The following is a 20,153-nucleotide window of genomic DNA, read 5'->3' on the forward strand; positions in this document are numbered from 1 at the left end:
CTTTGAGGTCTATTTTGTCAGATATGAGTTTCACAACCCCAGCTTTTTTCTCATTTCCATTTGCCTGAAAAAATTTTTTCCATCCCTTCACTCTTAGTCTGTGTGAATCTTTTGTTCTGAGGTGGGTCTCTTGCAGACAGCAAATATATGGGTTATGTTTTCTTAACCATTCAGCTACCCTATGTCTTTTGATTGGAGCATTTCATCTATTTACGTTTAATATTATTATTGATAACTACTTGTTTGTTGTCATTTTTATTCTTAATGTTTGTGTTTCTTCTTGCCTTTCTGTTTTTTCTTTTTACAACAGTCCCTTTAGCATTTCTTGCATTGCTGACTTGGTGGTAATAAACTCTCTTAGCCCTTTTTTGTCTGTGAAACTCCTGATTCCACCTTCAATTTTGAATGATAGCCTTGCTGGGTATAGTATTCTTGGATTCAGTCCCTTGCTTTGTATCACTTTGTATATTTCATTCCATTCCCTTCTGGCCTGGTGTGTTTCTGTTGAGAAATCAGTTGATATTCTAATAGGAGATCTCTTGTAGGTAACTTTCTGTCTCTCTTCTCTGGCAGCCTTTAAAATTGTTACTTTGTTGTTGGTGTTTGCCAATTTAATTATGATGTGTCTTGGTGTTGGTCTTTTGGGGTTCATCTTGTTTGGGAATCTATGTGCTTCTTGGACTTGCGTAGTTTTTTTTCTTGCCAATATCAGGGAAGTTTTCTGTCATAATTTCTTCAAGCAGGTTTTCTATTCCTTGCTTCTCTTCCTCTCCTTCTGGCAGGTATCCCAGAAGAGGGAATTCAGAGTTCCTACAGCCCTATTATACAAATGTTGTTTTGTTTTGTGTTGTCCCAAAGGTCCCTTAGGCTCTCCTCTGGCTTTTTAAATTTTCTTTCCAGTTGCTGCTGTATTTGTGTGTTTTTTCCTACCTTGTCTTCTAATTTGCTGATGCAGTCCTCAGCATCTACTAGTCTACTGTTTAAGCCTTCCATTGTGTTCTTTATTGCACCTATGTTGTTCTTCATTTCCTCTTGGTGCCTTTTCATGTTGGTGACATTCTCATTCAGCTCCTTATAATTCTCATTGAGTTGTGTGTATTTATCATTGAGTTGTGTGTATTTGTCACCCAGCTAGCACTTCCAATACTATGTTGAATAGAAGTGGCAAGAGTGAGCATTCTTATCTTGTTTCTGATCTTAGAGAAAGAGCTTTCAGTTTCTCACCATTGAATATGTTTGTTAGCTGTGGCTTTTCATATATGGCCTTTATTATGTTGAGGTAAATTATTTCTATGCTTATTTTGGTGAGTGTTTTTTATCATGAAAGGATGTTGGATTTTGAGAAGTGCATTTTCTGCATCTATTAAGACAATTATTTAACTTTTATGCTTTATTCTGTTAATGTGGTATATCATATTAATTGATTTCATAGGTTGAATTATATTTGCATTCCAGGAATAAATTCTATTTGGTCACTTTGTGGGATACTTTTTGATATGCTGTTGAATTCAATTTGCTAATATTATGTGGAGGATTTTTGTATCTATATTCATTAGGAATGTTGGCCTGTAGTTTTCTTTTTTTGTAGTGTCTTTTTTTTTTGATTTTGGTACCCGGGTGATGATGGCCTCATAAAAAGTGTTTGGAAATATTCCCGCCTTTTCAGTTTTTTGGAAGTGTTTGAGAAGGATTGGCATAATTCTTCTTTAAATATTTATTAGAATTCACCAGTGAAGACATCTGGTCCTCGGTTTTTTCTTTGCTGGGAGGTTTTTGATTACTGATTCAGTCTCCTTACTATTTCCAGGTTTGTGAAAGTTTTTGATTTTTTAATGATTCAGTCTTGCTAAGTTATATATTTTAGGAATTCATCTATTTCTTTTAGGTTATCAAATTTGTTAGTGTAATTATTGCAGTTTCTTATGATCCTTTGCATTTTTGTGGTATCAGTTGTAATATCTCCTCTTTCATTCCTAAGTTTTTTATTTGAATCTTCTTTTTTCCCCCTTAATCTAGCTAAAGTTTTGTCAAGTGATCTTTTCAAATAACCAACTCTTTGTTGAGTTTTTCTGTTGTTTTACTATTCTCTATTTTATTTATTTCCACTCTAATCTTAATTGTTTTCTTCCTTGTGCTAATTTTGGGCTTTGTTCTTTTTCTAGTTCCTTGATGTGAAAAGTTGGGTTGTTTACTTAAGATATTTATTTTTCAATGTAGATTTTTATTGCTATAAATTTCCTTCTTAGTACTGCTTTTGCTGCATACCATAAGTTTTGCTATGTTTTAGTTTTACTCAAGATACTTTCTAATTTCTCTTTTAATTTTTTTGACTCAGTGATTATTCAAATAAGTGTTGTTAGTTTCCACATATTTTTGAATTTTCCTCCTAACATTAATTTCTAGTTTCATTCTATTGTGGTTGGAAAATATACATGGTATCATTTCAATCTTTTTAAATATGTTGAGACTTGTGTTTTTTCTTGGAGAATGTTTTGTTTGTGCTTGAGAATGTGTACTTGCTGTTGTGTGGTGGGATGTTCTGCATATGTCTGTTAGATTCATTTGATCTGTAGTGTTTTTCAGATCCTTTGTTTCCTTTTTGATCTTCTGTCTGGATGTTCTATTTATTATCGAAAGTAAAGCATTTAAATCCCTCACTATTATTATGTCATTGTATATTTCCCCCCTCAGTTCTGTCAGGTGTATATATATCTTTAGAGTTATTATATCTTTTACTTCTTGCTGGTGAATTGACCTTCTTATCATTATATAATGTCCTTCTTAGTCTCTTTCAACTGTTTTGTCTCAAAGCCTGTTTTATCTGATATAAGTATCAACACCTTTGCTCTCCTTTGGTTACTATTTGCATGGAGTATTTTTTCCCATCCTTTTACTTTTTACCTGTCTGTGTCCTTAATTATAAAGTACATGTCTTATAGACAGTATATAGTTGAATTTTGGTGTTTTTAAAAACCCATTTAGCCAGTCCGCATCTTTTTATTCATGAGTTTAATTTATTTACATCTGAACTAATTACTGATAGGGAAAGATTTCATATTGCTCTTTTGTTGTTTGCTGTCTTATAGCCTTTTTACTGTTCTTTTCTCTCTTGTGATCTTCCTTTATGTTTCATTGATTATTTTTGTAGTGACATGGTTTGATTTGTTTTTCACTTTCATTTCTATAGTTTTTTTTCTTTGTGGTTCCCATGAGGGTTACATTAAACATTATACTGTTATAAAAATCTATTTCAAGCTGATAATATCTTAACTTCAATCACATACAAATACTCTACATTGTTGCATCTCACTGCCCCTCTCACACTTGGTTATTGATGTCACAAACTACATCATCTTATATGTGTATCCACTAACATTTTTACCATTATAGTTATTGTTTATACTTTTATCTTTTAACTTTTATATCAGAATTAAAAGTTACTTACATACCACCTTTATAGCATTTCAGTGTTCTGAATCTATATGTTTTCTTTTACCAGAAATTTTAATACTTTTCAGTACTTTTGTATTGCTATTAAATGTTCTTTCAGTTCAACTTGGAGGACTTCCTCAGCATTTCTTGTAAGACAGGTCTAGTGGTGATAAACTTCATTAGCTTTTTTAAATCTGGGAAAGTGTTTATTTCTTATTCATTTTTTGAAGGACACTTTTGCTAGCTATACTATTTTGGTTGGTAGTTGTTTTTTTTTCATTTCAGCACTTTGAATTTATCATCCCATTCCCTTGTGGCCTGCAAGGTTTCTACTGAGAAATCCACTGATAGTCTTATTGGGATATCCTTGTCATAAGGAGTTGCTTTCTCTTCATGCTTTCAAAATTCTCTCTTTGTCTCTGGATGTCCATTTTTTTCTCAGACTTGAGAAATTTTTGGCTATTATTTTTAAAATAAGCTTTGTCTCTTCTTCTGTAACTCCCATCCTATGTATACTTGTCTAGCTGATGGTGTCCCCTAGAGTCTTTTAGGGTTTTCTAAATTTTTCTCATTCTTTAAAAATGTTGTTCCTCTGCCTGGATAATTTCAATTGACCTGTCTTCAAGATTGCTGGTTCTTTTTTCTCTTTGATAAGTCTGATTTCAAACCCCTGTAGGCAATTTTTCCATTTGGTTATTGTGTTCTTCAGCTCCAACATTTCTTCTGGTTCCTCTTTATATTTTCTGCCTCTTTGATGATATTTTTATTTTGCTCATACATTATTTTCTTAAATTTATAAAGCATTTTTATGATGTCTATTGTGAATTCTCTGTCAGTAATAGACCTCCCTTCATTTAAGATTGGTATCTGGAGAGTTATTTTGTTCTTTCGATTGGGTCATGTTTCCCTGTTTCTTTCTCTATCTCGTAGTCTTGTTTTGGGATCCACACATTTGAAAAAAGAGTCACCTCTCCCAACCTTTATCAACTGGCTTTGTACAGGGGAGTCTGACACCAATCTGTCCTGCTAGAGATTCTGTGGGCCTCTGAAACCTTTTTAAGGAGGTTGGGGGGATGATATTTCTCTGGGCCTGTGTGAGTAATTTCTTAATTAGGGAGGCTTGCTGGTTTCTTTTCCAAAGGCGCTCATAATCTCTCACTCCCTTTGGTGTCTGTCTGCCACACTTCAAGTTCTCTAGTTCTTTAGCCACAACTTTCCCACTTTTCCTTGTTCTCAGTGACCACCAGGCAGCCACATATGCTGGTTTCTTGTCAGTATTCTTAGGCAAGACAAATATCATCTTGTCAGACAGCTCTTTGAAAAGCTGGAATACTGGAGTCGTGTTCCACTCATTTCTCTTCCTGTGCGAGAGAAGCCTCAAGTAGTGTGTCTTCTGTTCATGCTGAGCCATGCAGCCACAGCAGTCCACCCCTCACTCTTCTTTGTTCTCAGTAGCCCACAGGCATCCAGATGATTCTGATTCCTTTATGCTTCAAGTGAGGTGAGACAGATACCAGTCTCTTGGGCAGCCTTCTGAGAAGCTGGAATATTGGAAGCAAACTCTACTCCCTTCACCTCTCCCCCGAGGGAAATGTCACAAGCTAGGGCATTCTCTCTTGGCACCTATTTGTGTAGGCACTTATTTGTGGCGTAAACTGAAATTATAACTGTGTAGTCAACCATTTGTGACCTTAAGTCTTCCCTGTGTCCTTTTTGCCCTTGCTCCTGAATGCACTATTTGTTTACCTAGATCAGTGGTCGGCAAACTCATTAGTCAACGGAGCCAAATATCAACAGTACAATGATTGAAATTTCTTTTGAGAGCCAAATTTTTTAAACTTAAACTTCTTCTAACACTACTTCCTCAAAATAGACTCGCCCAGGCCGTGGTATTTTGTGGAAGAGCCACACTCAAGGGGCCAAAGAGCCGCATGTTGGCTCGCGAGCCACAGTTTGCCGACCATGGACCTAGATTATTCTACCTATTGTAGGTGTTATAGCAAGTTCCCAACTGAGTTTCTCTTAGCACTTGATTTTCCTGGTACTTAAAATTATAACTTTCAAGTTCCAGTTTTTATTTTTAGTTTCCATTCCCCTCTCTGAATGTGGTTGCCATACTTACACATATATTTCTTTTTTCTACACAATGAGAATGTTAATTATTTGCCTGTTTTCTTTTCCCTTAAGTTTATGTAAAAATTACTGGTTGGTAATCAAAATAGCATTTTTCTTTTCAGTTCCCATGTGTAAGGGAATTTGATATGATATGCCTTTCACTTCTCTGGGAAACTAGTGTCTCAAATGATGTGGAAATTTTTATATGGTTGAAATGCTATTAAGCTGTTATACTGTAAAAATGTTGTAATATTTTCAGATTCTTCCAAGGCCCTCATAAAACATACACATTGAGCATGACTGCTTATATTTTATAGCTCAGCTAACAGAACAAAACAAGAATAAACTTCACTAAACATACCTTAAAGTAACCACTCTCTTACATACTGATTTCAGAGAGGAAGGGAGAAGGAGAGGGATATAGAAATATCAGTGATGAGAGAGAATCATTGATAGGCTGCCTCCTGCACTCCCCACACTGGGGATCGAGCCCACAACCGGGGCATGTGCCCTGACTGGGAATCGAACCATGACTTTCTGGCTCATAGGTCAACATTCAACCACTGAGCCACGCCGACTGGGCTGTAAGGGTAACTTCTGGTTCTCCTTGTAGGTGAGCAAATTGGGAAGAAGGTTATTCCTCCAAAAAATTATTTAAATACATTTTCCCTGAAGAGATGTGCCTAGGTGAACATGAGAACATGGCTATATTGTGGCTGTTAATTTATATCCCTGATTTCACACACTGTCACACTGCTTTCTATACATTTTGGGGAATTAGATTACAGTGCAAAGAATTTTATTATTGAAAATGACGGATGCAATGTGTGCTTTATCCCCTGTGCTTACATGCAATTAAGGAGTTACAAAGCACTTTTGCATACATTACCACATTTGATCCTCAGACAATATGTAATCATCACCTGTGGAGGTGATTACATATTCTCACTTCACAGATTAGAATCCAAGGTTCATGAGAGTTTATGAGAGAGGCTAAGATCTAAATCTAAAGTTCTTGTATTAAGTTTGAGCTCTTTGCCCAGCATCTTATAACTTCTCATTTGTAGAGCAAATCAAAGGTGCAATTGAAATCTGAATATTCTTGTGATGTAATGTTAAACACATTTTCTATTCAGCTGAACTCTTTTCTTTTGCTGTTCTAAATCAAATGCATTTGAAATGATTGTTTTGTATATCTGCCTCCTAAATATTGCCTCATTATGACAGGAAAATTTAATTTTATGCATTGGTTTATGATTTAAACTGTGTAATAGAGTATCCTACTTCTCATGTTTTCATATGGAGGGATTAGCTAGACCATCTCTTTTGATCTCTCTTCGTGCTTTCTTTCACTCCTTACCCCTGAATGAGAAAAAAAGTTTTCGGATTAGTGAGTTTGATAAAAGTAATTGGTAGACCACAAGTGATCTTAGTGGGCAGAGCCTGCCCCTGAGGTGGGGTAGGAATAAATCAGCCTTGCATTGCTGGGAGGGAGTGCCTCATGAAACTCACTGAATCACACATCTAACCAACACCTTCTGTTTGCCTGATTTACCTATCTCCTCATGAGTTACCTCCAAGCTTACCAGAGCAAGAAGGATGTGATTGGGTCCCTTCAAAATTTGCATCTTAAGACCTGAGAGAAAAATATACCTCTCTTCCCAGGGAAACATCCATCTGATTTTATTTATATCAATCCTTTATTTCCAATATTCTGTGGTATAAGTTATGACTGTACATATTGGGCTAATGAAATTCATCTCATTACTTTTTATGGTGTTATAAATATGATGCCTTTCTCTTTCCCTAATGTTATATAAGAGAGTGATTACTTTAAGGTATGTTTAGTGAAGTTTATTCTTGTTTTGTTCTATTAGCTGTGCTATAAAATATAAGCAGTCATGCTCAATGTGTATATTATATGAGGGCCTTGGAAGAATCTGAAAATATTACAACATTTTTACAGTATAACAGCTTAATAGCATTTCAACCATATGAAAATTTCCACATCATTTGAGACACTAGTTTCCCAGAGAAGTGAAAGGCATATCATATTTTATAACTTATATAGATGACTGTATAATACAAACTGTAATTCTTCTTGTTAAAGAAATAGTTTTTACTTATTTATAAATGATTATTATAAAATATAATGTAGTTAATCATAGAAGAGACAATAGGCCCATTTTTAGAACTTTCATGAATAGAAAAGACCCACAATTAAGTTTTTTCCAGAGTGACAGAACCAGTAATATTTAAACTGTAGAATTATAAACTGCTAGAACTGGAAAGGATATGAAGAACAACACTTTTTTTTTTTTTTTTTTTACCCCTCAAACACAAGGAATGCAAGAAAGGAATCTTAGGATTCATTTAGATCCAAGAAATTTCAGAGTTATTCAAGGTCATGTGACTAATTAATAGTAAATCCTGGATGAGAATCATGAATCCTGTTTCAGTGTCCTTCTACCCCTCCAGGTATTAGGTTGCTCCATATTCAAAATACACAGTAACTTATAAACTTCAGCATAATGTTCAAAACAATCCATTAACAAATGTTCCTCTTTCATTTCTGTTTTATGTTTATCAACTTTTAATGGGAGAAAAGTCAGTTGAGACCTCACACTTGAATGCCAAAAAAATTTTCATGTTTCCTCAGAAAAATACACTTACATCCATTAATATATATTTGCATACCTATATATATTTTATATGCATACCTATATATATTTTATACTTCTTATATTCTCTAATATCCCTCTATTGATTTTCTTTTCTTATTAAAGTATTCCATGCTTAATCAACATTTACTGCTTTTGCTTTTGATTTATAGAATCTGTCTGTCCAACACGAATTCCAGTAGCAGCTCGAGATGAGAAGGGGTTTGATATTCTTTTAGGCTTGGGTGTAAAGAAAAAGGTTAAGAAAAGAATCCAGCTTTCACCAACAAAGATAAAAGGATATGAAGTAACATCAAAAGTTGATTTATCAGAATTCACAAGGTAAATGTTATGTGTTGATATATATTTTTTGATATGTCTGTAGCTTTGTTGAGAATTCTTTAAGCTTATTCATGTTCTTCTTTTTCCAGCAATGTTTTTCCAGAAGGACTTCCTCCGTCATATGTATTTGTCTCCACTCAGAGATTTAAGGTCAAGAAAATGTGGGATTTATGGAGAATTTTAACCATTGATGGAAGGCCACAAATAGCTGTTACCTTAAATGGTGTGGATAAAACATTACTATTTACAACGACCAGCGTGGTTAATGGCTCACAAGTGGTCACCTTTGTTGACCCTCGAGTTAAGGTAATGATACCTGAATATGATTATGCTATTCATGAGGAAACACTGTTAGGTTTATGTGTATTGGGGGAAGAGAGCTATAATTTTAACATGACTGGAAAGATATCAACTTCAGATTTCAATGTTGCTTTATTGAAAAAAAAAAGAAGGACATTCTTTTTTTTAAAATATTTTTTATTGATTTCAGAGAGCAAGGGAGAGAAAGATAGAAACATCAGTGATGAGAGAGAATAATTGATTGTCTGCCTCCTGCATACCCCACACTGTGGATTGAGCCCACAACCTGGATATGTGCCCTGACCAATAATTGAACCGTGACCTCCTGGTTCATAAGTGGATGCTCATCCACTGAGCCATGCCATCTGGGCAGGAAAATTCTTTCTTAATCCATGTGGAATTTAGGGTGGGGGGAACTAATATTTTTTTATATATTTTTTTATTAAGGTATTATATGTGTACATATCTTACCATTGCCCCCCCACCCCACTCCCATACATGCCCTCACCCCCCAATGTTTTGCATCCATTGGTTACTCTTATATGCATGCATATAAGTCCTTCGGTTGATCTCTTATTTCCCCCACCTCTCCCTAACCTTCCCGCTGTAATTTGACAGTCTGTTTGATGCTTTACTGCATCTGTATGTATCTTTTTGTTCATCAGTTTATAATGTTTTTTACTATCCACAAATGAGTGAGATCATGTGGTATTTTTCTTTCATTGACTGGCTTATTTCACTTAGCATAATGTTCTCTAATTCCATCCAGGTGCCTACAAATGGTAATAATTCCTTCTTTTTATGGCAGCATAGTATTCCATTGTGTAGATGTACCATAGTTTTCTGATCCAGTCATCTGCTGACGGGCACCTAGGCTGTTTCAAAATCTTAGCTATTGTAAATTGTGCTGCTATGAACATAGAAGTGCATATATCCTTTCTGATTGGTGTTTCTAGTTTCTTAGGATATGTTCCTAGGAGTGGGATTACTGGGTCAAATGGGAGTTCCATTTTCAGTTTTTTGAGGAAACTCCATACTGTTCTTCACAGTGGCTGCACCAGTCTGCATTCCCACCAGCAGTGCACTAGGGTTCCTTTTTCTCCGTATCCTCGCCAACACTTGTCGTTTGTTGATTTGTTGATGATAGCCATTCTGACAGGAGTGAGATGATACCTCATTGTCGTTTTGATTTGCATCTCTCGGATAATTAGTGACTTTGAGCATGTTTTCATGTGTCTCTTGGCCTTCCTTCTGTCTTCTTTTGAAAAGATTCTATTTAGGTCCGTTGCCCATTTTTTTATTGGATCGTTTATCTTCCTTTTATTAAGTGGTATAAGCTGCCTGTAGATGTTGGAGATTAAACCTTTATCAGTGATAACATTTGCAAATATGTTCTCCCATACAGTGGGGTTTCTTGTTGTTTTGTTGATGGTTTCATTTGCTGTGCAAAAGCTTTTTATTTTGATGTAGTCCCATTTCTTTATTTTCTCTTTGGCTTCCATTGCCTTGGGGCAGTATCAGTGAAGAAGTTCTTTCGGCATATGTCTGAGATTTTGCTGCCTGTGGATTCCTATAATATTTTTATGGTTTCCCGTCTTATGTTTAAGTCCATTATCCATTTTGAGTTTATTTTTGTGTATGGTGTAAGTTGGTGGTCTAGTTTCATTTTTTTGCATGTATCTGTCCAATTTTCCCAACACCATTTATTGAAGAGACTGTCTTGACTCCATTGTATGTTCATGACTCCTTTGTCAAATATTAATTGCGTATAGTGGTGTGTGTCAATATCTGGATTCTCTATTCTATTCCATTGGTCTATATGTCTGTTCTTGTGCCAGTACCAGGCTGTTTTGAGAACAGTGGCTTTGTAATACAGCTTGAAATCTGGTATTGAGATCCCACCTACTTTGTTCTTCTTTCTCAGGATTGCTGTGGCTAAATGGGGTCTTTTTTTATTCCAGATTAATTTTTGGATAGTTCTTTCTAGGTCTGTGAAATATGCCGTTGGTATTTTAATGGGGAGTGCATTGAATCTATAAATTGCTTTGGGTACTATGGACATTTTAATGATGTTGATTCTCCCAATCCATGAACATGGTATGTTCTTCCATCTGTTTACGTCTTCCTCTATCTCTTTTTTCAGTGTCCTGTAGTTTTCCGCTTATGGGTCTTTTACCTCCTTGGTTAAGTTTATTCCTAGGTATCTTAATTTTTTTGGTGCGATGGTAAATGGGATTGCTTTTTTAGTCTCTCTTTCTGTACGTTCACTATTGGTGTACAGAAATGACATAGATTTCTTGGCATTAATTTTGTATCCTGCTACATTGCCGAATTCATTTATTAAGTCTGTTAGTTTTTTTATGGAGTCTTTCAGGTTTTTTATGTACAATATCATGTCATCTGCAAATAAGGACAACTTTACTTCTTCTTTTCCAATTTGGATGCCTTTTATTTCTTCTTCTTGTCTAATTGCAATGGCTAATACTTCCAGTACTATGTCAAATAGGAGTGGTGAGAGTGGGCATCCCTGTCTTGGTCCTGTTCTTAGGGGAAATGGTTTTAGTTTTTGCCCATTGGGTATGATGTTATCTGTGGGTTTATCATATATAGCTTTTATTATGTTGAGGTATGATCCTTCTATTCCCACCTTGTTGAGAGTTTTTATCAAGAAAGGGTGTTGGATTTTGTCAAATGCTTTTTCTGCATCAATTGATATGACTGTGATTTTTATCTCTCAATTTGTTTATGTGATGTATCATGTTAATTGATTTGCGGATATTGTAACATCCTTGCATTCCTGGGATAAATCCTACTTGGTCATGGTGTATGATCTTTCTGATGTACTGCTGGATTCGATTTGCTAAAATTTTGTTGAGGATTTTGGCATCTACGTTCATGAGGGATATTGGTCTGTAATTCTCTTTCATTGTGTTGTCTTTATCTGGTTTTGGTATTAGGGTGATGCTGGCTTCATAGAAGGAGCTTGGAAGTATTCCTTCCTCTTGAATTTTTTGGAATAGTCTGAGGAGTATAGGTTTTAGTTCTTCCTTGAATGTTTGGTAAAACTCCTGTGAAGCTGTCTGGCCCCGGGCTCTTGTTTACCGGAAGCTTTTTGATGACTGCTTCAATTTCTTCCATAGTTACTGGCATATTGAGCTGTTTAGATTCTTCCTGATTGAGTTTTGGAAGGTTATATTTTTCTAGGAATATGTCCATTTCCTCCAGGTTGTCCAGTTTGTTGGAACAGAGTTGTTGGTAGTATTTTTTAACAATCCTTTGTATTTCGGCGGGGTCTGTTGATATTTCACCTCTTTCATTTCTGATTTTGTTTATTTGGGTCCTCTCTCTTTGCTTCTTGGTGAGCCTGGCTAGAGGTTCATCAATCTTGTTTATCCTTTCAAAGAACCAGCTCTTGGTTTTGTTGATCTTTTGTATTGTTTCTTTGGTCTCTATGTCGTTTATCTCCACTCTGATCTTTATTATTTCCTTCCTTCTGCTTACACTGGGCTTTTCTTGTTGCTCTTTTTCTAACTCTTTGAGTTGTAGGGTTAGGTAATTTATTACCATTGTTTCTTGTTTTTTGCAGTATGCTTGTAGAGCTATGAGCTTTCCTCTCAAGACTGCTTTTGCTGTGTCCCATAGATTTTGGATTGTTGTGTTTTCATTGTCATTTGTTGCCATGATGTTTTTTTTTCTTCCTTGATCTCTCTGGTAACCCAGTCATTGTTTAATAGCATGCTGTTTAGTCTCCATGTGTTTGATTTCTTTGGATTGTTTTTATTGTAATTGATTTCCAGTTTTATGCCACTGTGGTCTGAGAAGATGCTTGATATGATTTCTATCTTCTTGAATTTGAAGAGACTTTGCCTATGTCCCAACATATGGTCTGTCTTTGAAAATGACCCATGTGCACTTGAGAAGAATGTATATTCAGTGGCTTTGGGGTAAAATGTTCTGAGGATTTCAATTAATTCCATCTGGTCTAGTGAGTCATTTAGGATTGATGTTTCTTTGCTGATTTTTTGTTTAGAGGATTTGTCCAATGGTGATATTAAAGTCTCCTATTATGATTGTATTGCTGTCAATCTCTCCCTTGATATCCTCCAGGAGATTTTTTATGTATTTGGGTGCTCCTGTATTGGGTGCATATATGTTTACCAGAGTTATTTCTTTTTGTTGGATTGCTCCCTTTAGAATTATGAAGTGGCCTTCCTTATCTCTTGGTATGTCCTTCACTTTGAGATCTAATTTGTCAGATATAAGTATTGCTACCCCAGCTTTCTTTTCATTTCCATTCGCCTGGAAGACCTTTTTCCATCCCTTCACCCTCAGTCTGTGTGCGTCTTTTTTTCTGAGGTGGGCTTCTTGTAGACAGCAGATATATGGGTCTTGTTTTCTTATCCAATCCGTTACCCTATGTCTTTTGCTTGGGGCATTTAATCCATTTACATTTAAAGTTATTATTGATAGGTACTTATTTGTTGCCATTTTTATTCTTTACCCATGTGTTCCTTCTTCGCTTCCTATTTCTTTTTTTTACAGCAAACCCTTTAGCATTTCTTGCATTGCTGGTTTGGTGGTAATAAATTCCCTTAGTCCTTTTTTGTCTGTGAAGCTCCTGATTTCACCTTCAATTTTGATTGATAGCCTTGCTGGGTATAGTATTCTTGGATTCAGACCCTTCCTTTACATGACTTTGTATATTTCATTCCATTCCCTTCTGGCCTGATGAGTTTCTGTTGAGAAATCAGTTGCTAGTCTGATGGGGGTTCCTTTGTATGTAACTTTCTGACTCTCTCTTGCCACCTTTAAGATTCTTATTTTGTCATTGGTGCTTGCCAATGTAATTATAATGTGCCTTGGCATCGGTCTTTTGGGATTCATTTTGCTTGGGACTCTGTGAGCTTCTTGGATTTGTGTGGGTTTTTTCTTCCCTATGTCAGGGAAGTTTTCTGTCATTATTTCTTCAAACAGGTTTTCTATTCCTTGCTCAGTTTCCTTTCCTTCTGGAAACCCTGTTATGCGGATGTTGTTTTGTTTCATGTTGTCCCAAAGTTCCCTTAGGCTCTCCTCCTGCTTTTTAACTTTTTTTTCTAGAAGTTGCTCTACTTGGGTATTTTTTCCTACCTTGTCTTCTAGCTCACTGATGCAGTCCTCTGCTTCTTCTAGTCTACTCTTGATGCTTTCTATTGAGTTCTTTACAGCAACGATGTCATTTTTCATTTCTTCTTGGTTCTTCTTCATTTCCTCTTGGTTCTTGCTCATATTGTCAAATTTGTCTTCCATTCTTTTCAGCCACCTTATGACCATTTCTCTGAATTCTTTCTCTGGCAGGTTGCTTGCCTCCATTTCGTTTACTTCCTTTTCTGGTGATGCCTGCTTTTCTTTCATATGTGGGCTGTGTCTTTGTCTCCCCATGGTCTCTCTTCTCTGGGTGTCTGGTTATGTAGTTCTCTCTCTCCTACGTTGATTTAAAGGCACAAAATACAACACAACCAGGTACAACACACAAGGCACTGAACAGAAATATATTCACGATATTAATAACCTCCCATAAAGGTGACCACCAGAGAAAGGCAAATTGGGGGATAGGAGAGAAAGAAGAAGAGGAAAAAGAAAAAAAGAAAGGAAAAAAAGGAGTGTCAAAATGAAATTGGGAAAAGGAAAAAAAATGTAAGAGATAAGGAAGAGACTAAGAGAGAAAGGGGAACAAACTATATATGGGGAGAAAACTCCAATAGAACAACCACTAATCCCAGTAAATGCCAGCAACAAGTACCTGGGGATTAATACAAACTACAACACCAACTAATATCAAGCGAGGCAAGGGAAAACAGAAGCAAAAAAACAAACAAAAACAAAGCAAACAAAAAACAAACAAAAAATAGAATAAGCAAAACAATCTCACAAAAAAGCATAAAAATTCGATATAATCAACATTCAAGCAAACAACAACAAAAGGACAGAGAGAAAGACAATTTTTGGATAGTTAAGACAGTGAAGAGCGAGGTGTGTATGGACTTGGAGCAGAGGATTGTAGATTAGGTATATAAGTAGTGTGAAATTTTATCAGGGGGTAAACAGAAAGAATAGGGAAAATCTAAAGCAGGAAAGGGGTAAGATAAACAGGACACCCAAAGGGGAAAGGTTAGGAAGAGTGTGATGGCATAAAGGTAGAGTTGAGATAGAGTAAAAGGATGTTAAAGGAAAGATGAAACTAGAATGTAGAACACTAATCCCAAGGTAAAATAAAGAGAAAATAAAATGATACTTTAAAAAAAAAGGTAAAATAGTAGTAGTAATGATACTGATTGAAAATAAAAATGTAATAATTAAAAAGGTAAAATCAAGTGAGGAAAAAAGAAAAAAATTAGTTTCTTGAGTAAAAGATGCAAAAAATGAAAATAAAATAAAAAAAATAAAATGTGCAGTAGTGAAGGTCATTCACTTCCTCTGTTGTTCTGTTTGGCATGCCTGTTTCTCAGTCCGGACAGTATTGCAGTTCCCTGCGTTCCACTGCTCCTCAGTGTTGTAAGCCAGTCCTGATTTTTAAGCAGGTGGTGTGTCTTAATTTCTCGTATTCCTTTATTTTTGATTACACAAGAGTCAATTTGTGATTCAGCCCCTGGGTGGCAGTGTTTCTGGATTGACTTCTGGGTCTATATATGGCCTCTCTAGCCTGTATTTACATCTTCTTTCCCTGTGGCACTCAATACCGGTTTGTGGGAGTGGGCTCAGAGCTGGCTCTCCAATGGTCACTCCCTGCTCTGATCCCCAGGTTCCAGAAAAACACTTTCCCCTGCAGTTTCCCAGGGTGTCCCCAACTGGGTGATCCTATGTATTGGGCTTAGTAATCAGAAGCAAGGATTTGAAGAGGAAAAAGCCCAAGTGTGCGAACCATGGGTCTGCGCACAAGTCTAAGCAGCCAGCACACCTTTGAAATTCTTGGGCTGTCCCTGCACGTCAGATCAAAATGGGTTGCTTTTTAGAGATCCCTTCTGTTAGCAGCTCTGAGGACCCCCTTCCACATTCATGGATCACACCAGCCCCAACAGCCACGGAATTTTCTAGGCACAGACTTCCCTGGTCCTCCAGCTCCCACAAAACGCGCGTTCCTCTCTCCCGCCTGGACCGGAGACCTCACCTTATCCCAGGTGAAATCTGACCTTTCCGTGGTGGAGTGTAGAGCTCCTCTGAATCCGCGTGTTTGCGCCAACTGGGGACCGGTGTTCTGGGGCTCACAGCTGTTCCGTGGGTGCCGCAGTTGTGGATTTTCAGGCTTCCGATAAGCTCCACTTTCCCTTTCAAAATGGTACAGACTCCGCGTCTGAGCCTGCAGCTCTGGGAGGGGACCCAGCTGCAGTGGGGGTTGCCCGGTCAGGGGAACCCCGTCTAGCAGTCACCCACCTTCTCCTGGAGTTTAGCTGTCCCTTAACTTGCCAACAAACACTCCTCGTGTGACCTTCAGCTGTTCTTTCAAGGCTCCGCCGCCATTTTTCCTAAGATTTTTTAATGCCTGCTACTAGGTGCCAGGCACATTGAATTATAATACCCACCCAAAGAAGAACCTGTTGTTCCCATTTTACAGACAAGGAACCAAGGTTCAGAGATAATAAGTTCCTACTCAAAGTAACAGAGCTAGTTAAGTGGTGACAATAGAAATTGAATTTAGGTTTGGTTATTTACAAGGTTCATGTTGGTCTGTTTTACATGGCCTTGTCTCACAGGATATTGAAATAAAGACATTTGTTAGAACATTAAATACAGGCAGAAAATGGATGCAGAATTCACATTAAGTGTAAGGACATTTTATTCCCCATAAAGGGATATATTTAATAAAATCAATAAACTAAAAATAAAAGTATTTTCTAAGTCATGTGTTCTGAATACAGATGTGATGATAAAAGCAATTAAGTTTTGATATTTATTATAATTATGAAAGTTTGATGATATATAATTTAGGAAATGTACAAAGTCATATGTAAAATTATGCATTTATATAATTTCTTCATTTGGTAAATAGATTAAATTTTTAAAAATTGTTGTCTGCCATTTTCACTAAAGGCAATGTTCTAGGTTCTGTGAAAAATGAAAAATAAATAAGGCATGGTTCTTTCCTTCAAGGAGTTTGCTTATAATGAAAAATTTAAGGCTTCTGATATCTAATAGAAGTATATCATAGTTAGCAGAGTGTGGAGGGAAAAGTGGGTTCTAATACAAAATATGAGAAAGTCTTCATAAATGATATGGTTTTTGGACTGACCTTGAAGCATGTTTGTAGAGGATTTTGATGGAGAGAGATAAGGACACATTAGGTCAGTGGTTCAGTATTGAATAGTCATGTGTTGTACAATTCAGAATTTTTATTTAGAGAATGGAAATTTGTATCCTTATGTTTGGAGCATAAGATGCATGAAAGAAGGGACTAGCAAGGTATGCGCTCAACTTGTGGGGACCTGGAAAGCCACACAAAGGGGTATGGACTTCATTCTGTGGATGACAGGATTCCATTAAAAGGTCTTGACCATAGATGTGTCATGGTAGAAGAAACTCTCTCCTCTCTTTTTCTTTTTTTCTTTTATAAGCAATACTTTCAAGTCTGTCTTGGAATTGTGTTAGATTCTTGGAATAAGAAAATAAGATGGAGCATGTTCTGTGACAAAACTCTAGTGAGAAAGATTAATGGAGGTATGAAGGATAGCCTGGAGAGGGAAGGGTTCGAGATAGACATATGTTTGAAAATTATTCAAATGAAGCAAGCTACTCATGAGCCTAACTCATGGCAGTGAGAATGGACATGAAGTGGATTTCAATTATGTTTAGGAGACATATTTGGTAGAACTATGCATCTATCTGTTATTGACACTGAGGGAAAAGAAGGAGGTAAAGAAACTTGTTTTGGTTTAGCAATTGAAGATACTATGATATAAGGGAAATAGGGATAAGAAGAAAGTTTGGGGGATAGTTCAAGTTTGTTTTGTAACATACTCTGTCAGGCTGATTGTGAGACATCCTGGCAAATTTATTCTAACAGTATTGGAATTATAGGTACCATATGTTGATGTAAGTATGGGAATTAGTTCATAGAAGTAATAATTGACCTGTAGGAATGGATGAGATAGTCAAAGAGGAGAGTGAAAGATGTCAAGGACAGACCTGTGGGGAATGCCTCATTAAAGGGCAGGTTGCGGAAGAGTGGTCCTCAAAGAGTAGTATGAGCAATTGGAGAAGAAATGAAGATAATCAAGGTAGTTTGAATCATGAAAGTTGAGTGAGAATATCAAAGAGGAGGGATTCGTTATGAAGTCCAAAGTTGCAATGAAGTAAAAAGGATGAGGAATGAGAGAAATCATTTGGATTCAGAGATTAGGACCTCATTTGTGACCTTGAGCGAGTTGTTTGACGCAACTACTTTTGGGATATGGAATAGAAACTCTGGGGATTAATAAAATAATTGATGAGTGGCATTTGAGGCCCAGCTTGGGTTAGGGAGAATTTTTTATATACTATAGCTAATTTATGTGGTGTGGATTTATGGTTGACAGCAAAGGAATGAGCATAAAGAAAATAAAAGATTGTTAGGAATTTTATTTATGAATCTTCTATACTTTTTTCCTATAGACATTGTTTGATGAAGGCTGGCATCAAATTCGTCTCTTAGTAACAGAACAGGATGTAACTCTATATATCGATGATCAACAAATTGAAAACAAACCCTTACATCCAGTTTTAGGGATCTTCATCAGTGGCCAAACCCAAATTGGAAAATACTCTGGGAAAGAAGAAACTGTTCAGGTGGATAAATAATTACTTGCTTTTTGCATTATATAAAATGGAGCTTTTGCTGTCCTTTCTGATAGTATTTATCACATTTAACTTAATTGTGAATTTCTTTAAGATACTTAAAAAATGTGGTCAGTTCAACAGTGAAATTGTGTGTTTCTGTGTAAGTATGAAAAAGCAAAATTAGACTTAATCTATTTTATAAGAATACTTAGAAAAATGTTTCCCTGGGTTCAGGGTAGAATTCTCATTCTCATGAAACATTAATTTCATATGCACTATCCCAGGAGAGGCATAGATTAAATAATGAATTTGGAAAAGGCAATGTGATTAGAGTTGTAAGTAGCGTTATAAACATTTCTTTACAGCTGTGAAGATAAAATTAAATTAATGCATGTTAGGGTTTTTCATGAACAAAACTAACGTTTTCAATATCTCTTTAACATGGACTATCTATGTGTGGGTTGAGAAGTGTGCATGTAAAAGTCATTTCTTGTAAAATCCTCTATTTGAAAAGTCAGGCTTCCCCACTCTTTTTATTAAGGGAAGGCTGCACATTTAAATGTGTGATTGCACATGTGGTCTCTATATATTAATGTTACATGTCAATTTATAGTAAGTATTTAAATAGTAACAGGTGCTGGGCCTACTCATCACACAACATTCCATGCCAGCAACTAAATCTCTGAGACTAAAGATGGTTTTGGAGCCACCCTTTTTAACTGTTCTAGAAAGTTCTCTCTAGACTAGCTTTTAATCAGGGGTACTAAAAAGCTCCACTGGGTTCCTTGAAAGAAATCAGAGATTTATTTTTGGTGCTAGAGAAGTTTGCATTACATCTCTAATACTATATGCTAGGTATTCAAATTTTATTATTTTCATTGTTTTAGCTGAATGCTGTGATTTAAACTTTCCATGATTGCTAACTATATTGGCTGTTTCTGTGTATCTGAGTTGTTCTTATAAAACAATTAGCTTGGGCCTCAACTTTAACTTGATTGGGTTTATGTTCCTAGTTTGATGTCCAAAAGTTGCGAATCTACTGTGACCCAGAACAGAACAACCGGGAGACAGCATGCGAGATTCCCGGATTTGTAAGTAGGATGGATTATTTTTTCCAAGTGTTGCTTTAGTACTTTCAAAGCCATAAATAAAAAGAAGATAATATGTGAGTTTGAACTTAATGTATAGAGTTAATTTTTTTCAATTGTCAAATAAAGTAATATTGATTAAAACCTATTTTGAAGCTCATAATTGAAATAAAATTTTAATGTTTCACTGTGTAAGTGTGAATGAAAGACCACAGAAACTGTTTTTCCCACATCATGTCTGGTTGTGACTGTCCTAATATTCATGAGAAGCATGACTACACTTGCTCTAGAAAATTATAGGATACTAGTGGCCCGGTGCACAATATTCGTGCACATTAAAAGGAGATTAATTAGAGGAAATAATTTAATATTGCTATTTGCCCTTTCTCTGTAATAGAAGTGTCAGAGATGAAAGAAAATTAGTAAAATG

The 20,153-nt window shown here is 36.1% G+C and overlaps 1 protein-coding gene across 1 annotated transcript in view; it reads left to right on the plus strand.

Moving 5' to 3' along the window:
• The window catches only part of COL21A1 (collagen type XXI alpha 1 chain), a 181,204-nt gene that overhangs the window by 68,964 nt on the left and 92,087 nt on the right, over positions 1-20,153 (plus strand). Inside the window, exons 4-7 of the mRNA XM_080664705.1 lie at positions 8,381-8,549; positions 8,639-8,855; positions 18,471-18,644; positions 19,649-19,726. Coding sequence (XP_080520831.1) covers positions 8,381-8,549; positions 8,639-8,855; positions 18,471-18,644; positions 19,649-19,726 — 638 coding nt within the window. The remainder of the gene's footprint in view (positions 1-8,380; positions 8,550-8,638; positions 8,856-18,470; positions 18,645-19,648; positions 19,727-20,153) is intronic.

This window comes from Plecotus auritus, assembly GCF_963455305.1.
Source record: "Plecotus auritus genome assembly, chromosome: 4".
Taxonomy (NCBI): domain Eukaryota; kingdom Metazoa; phylum Chordata; class Mammalia; order Chiroptera; family Vespertilionidae; genus Plecotus; species Plecotus auritus.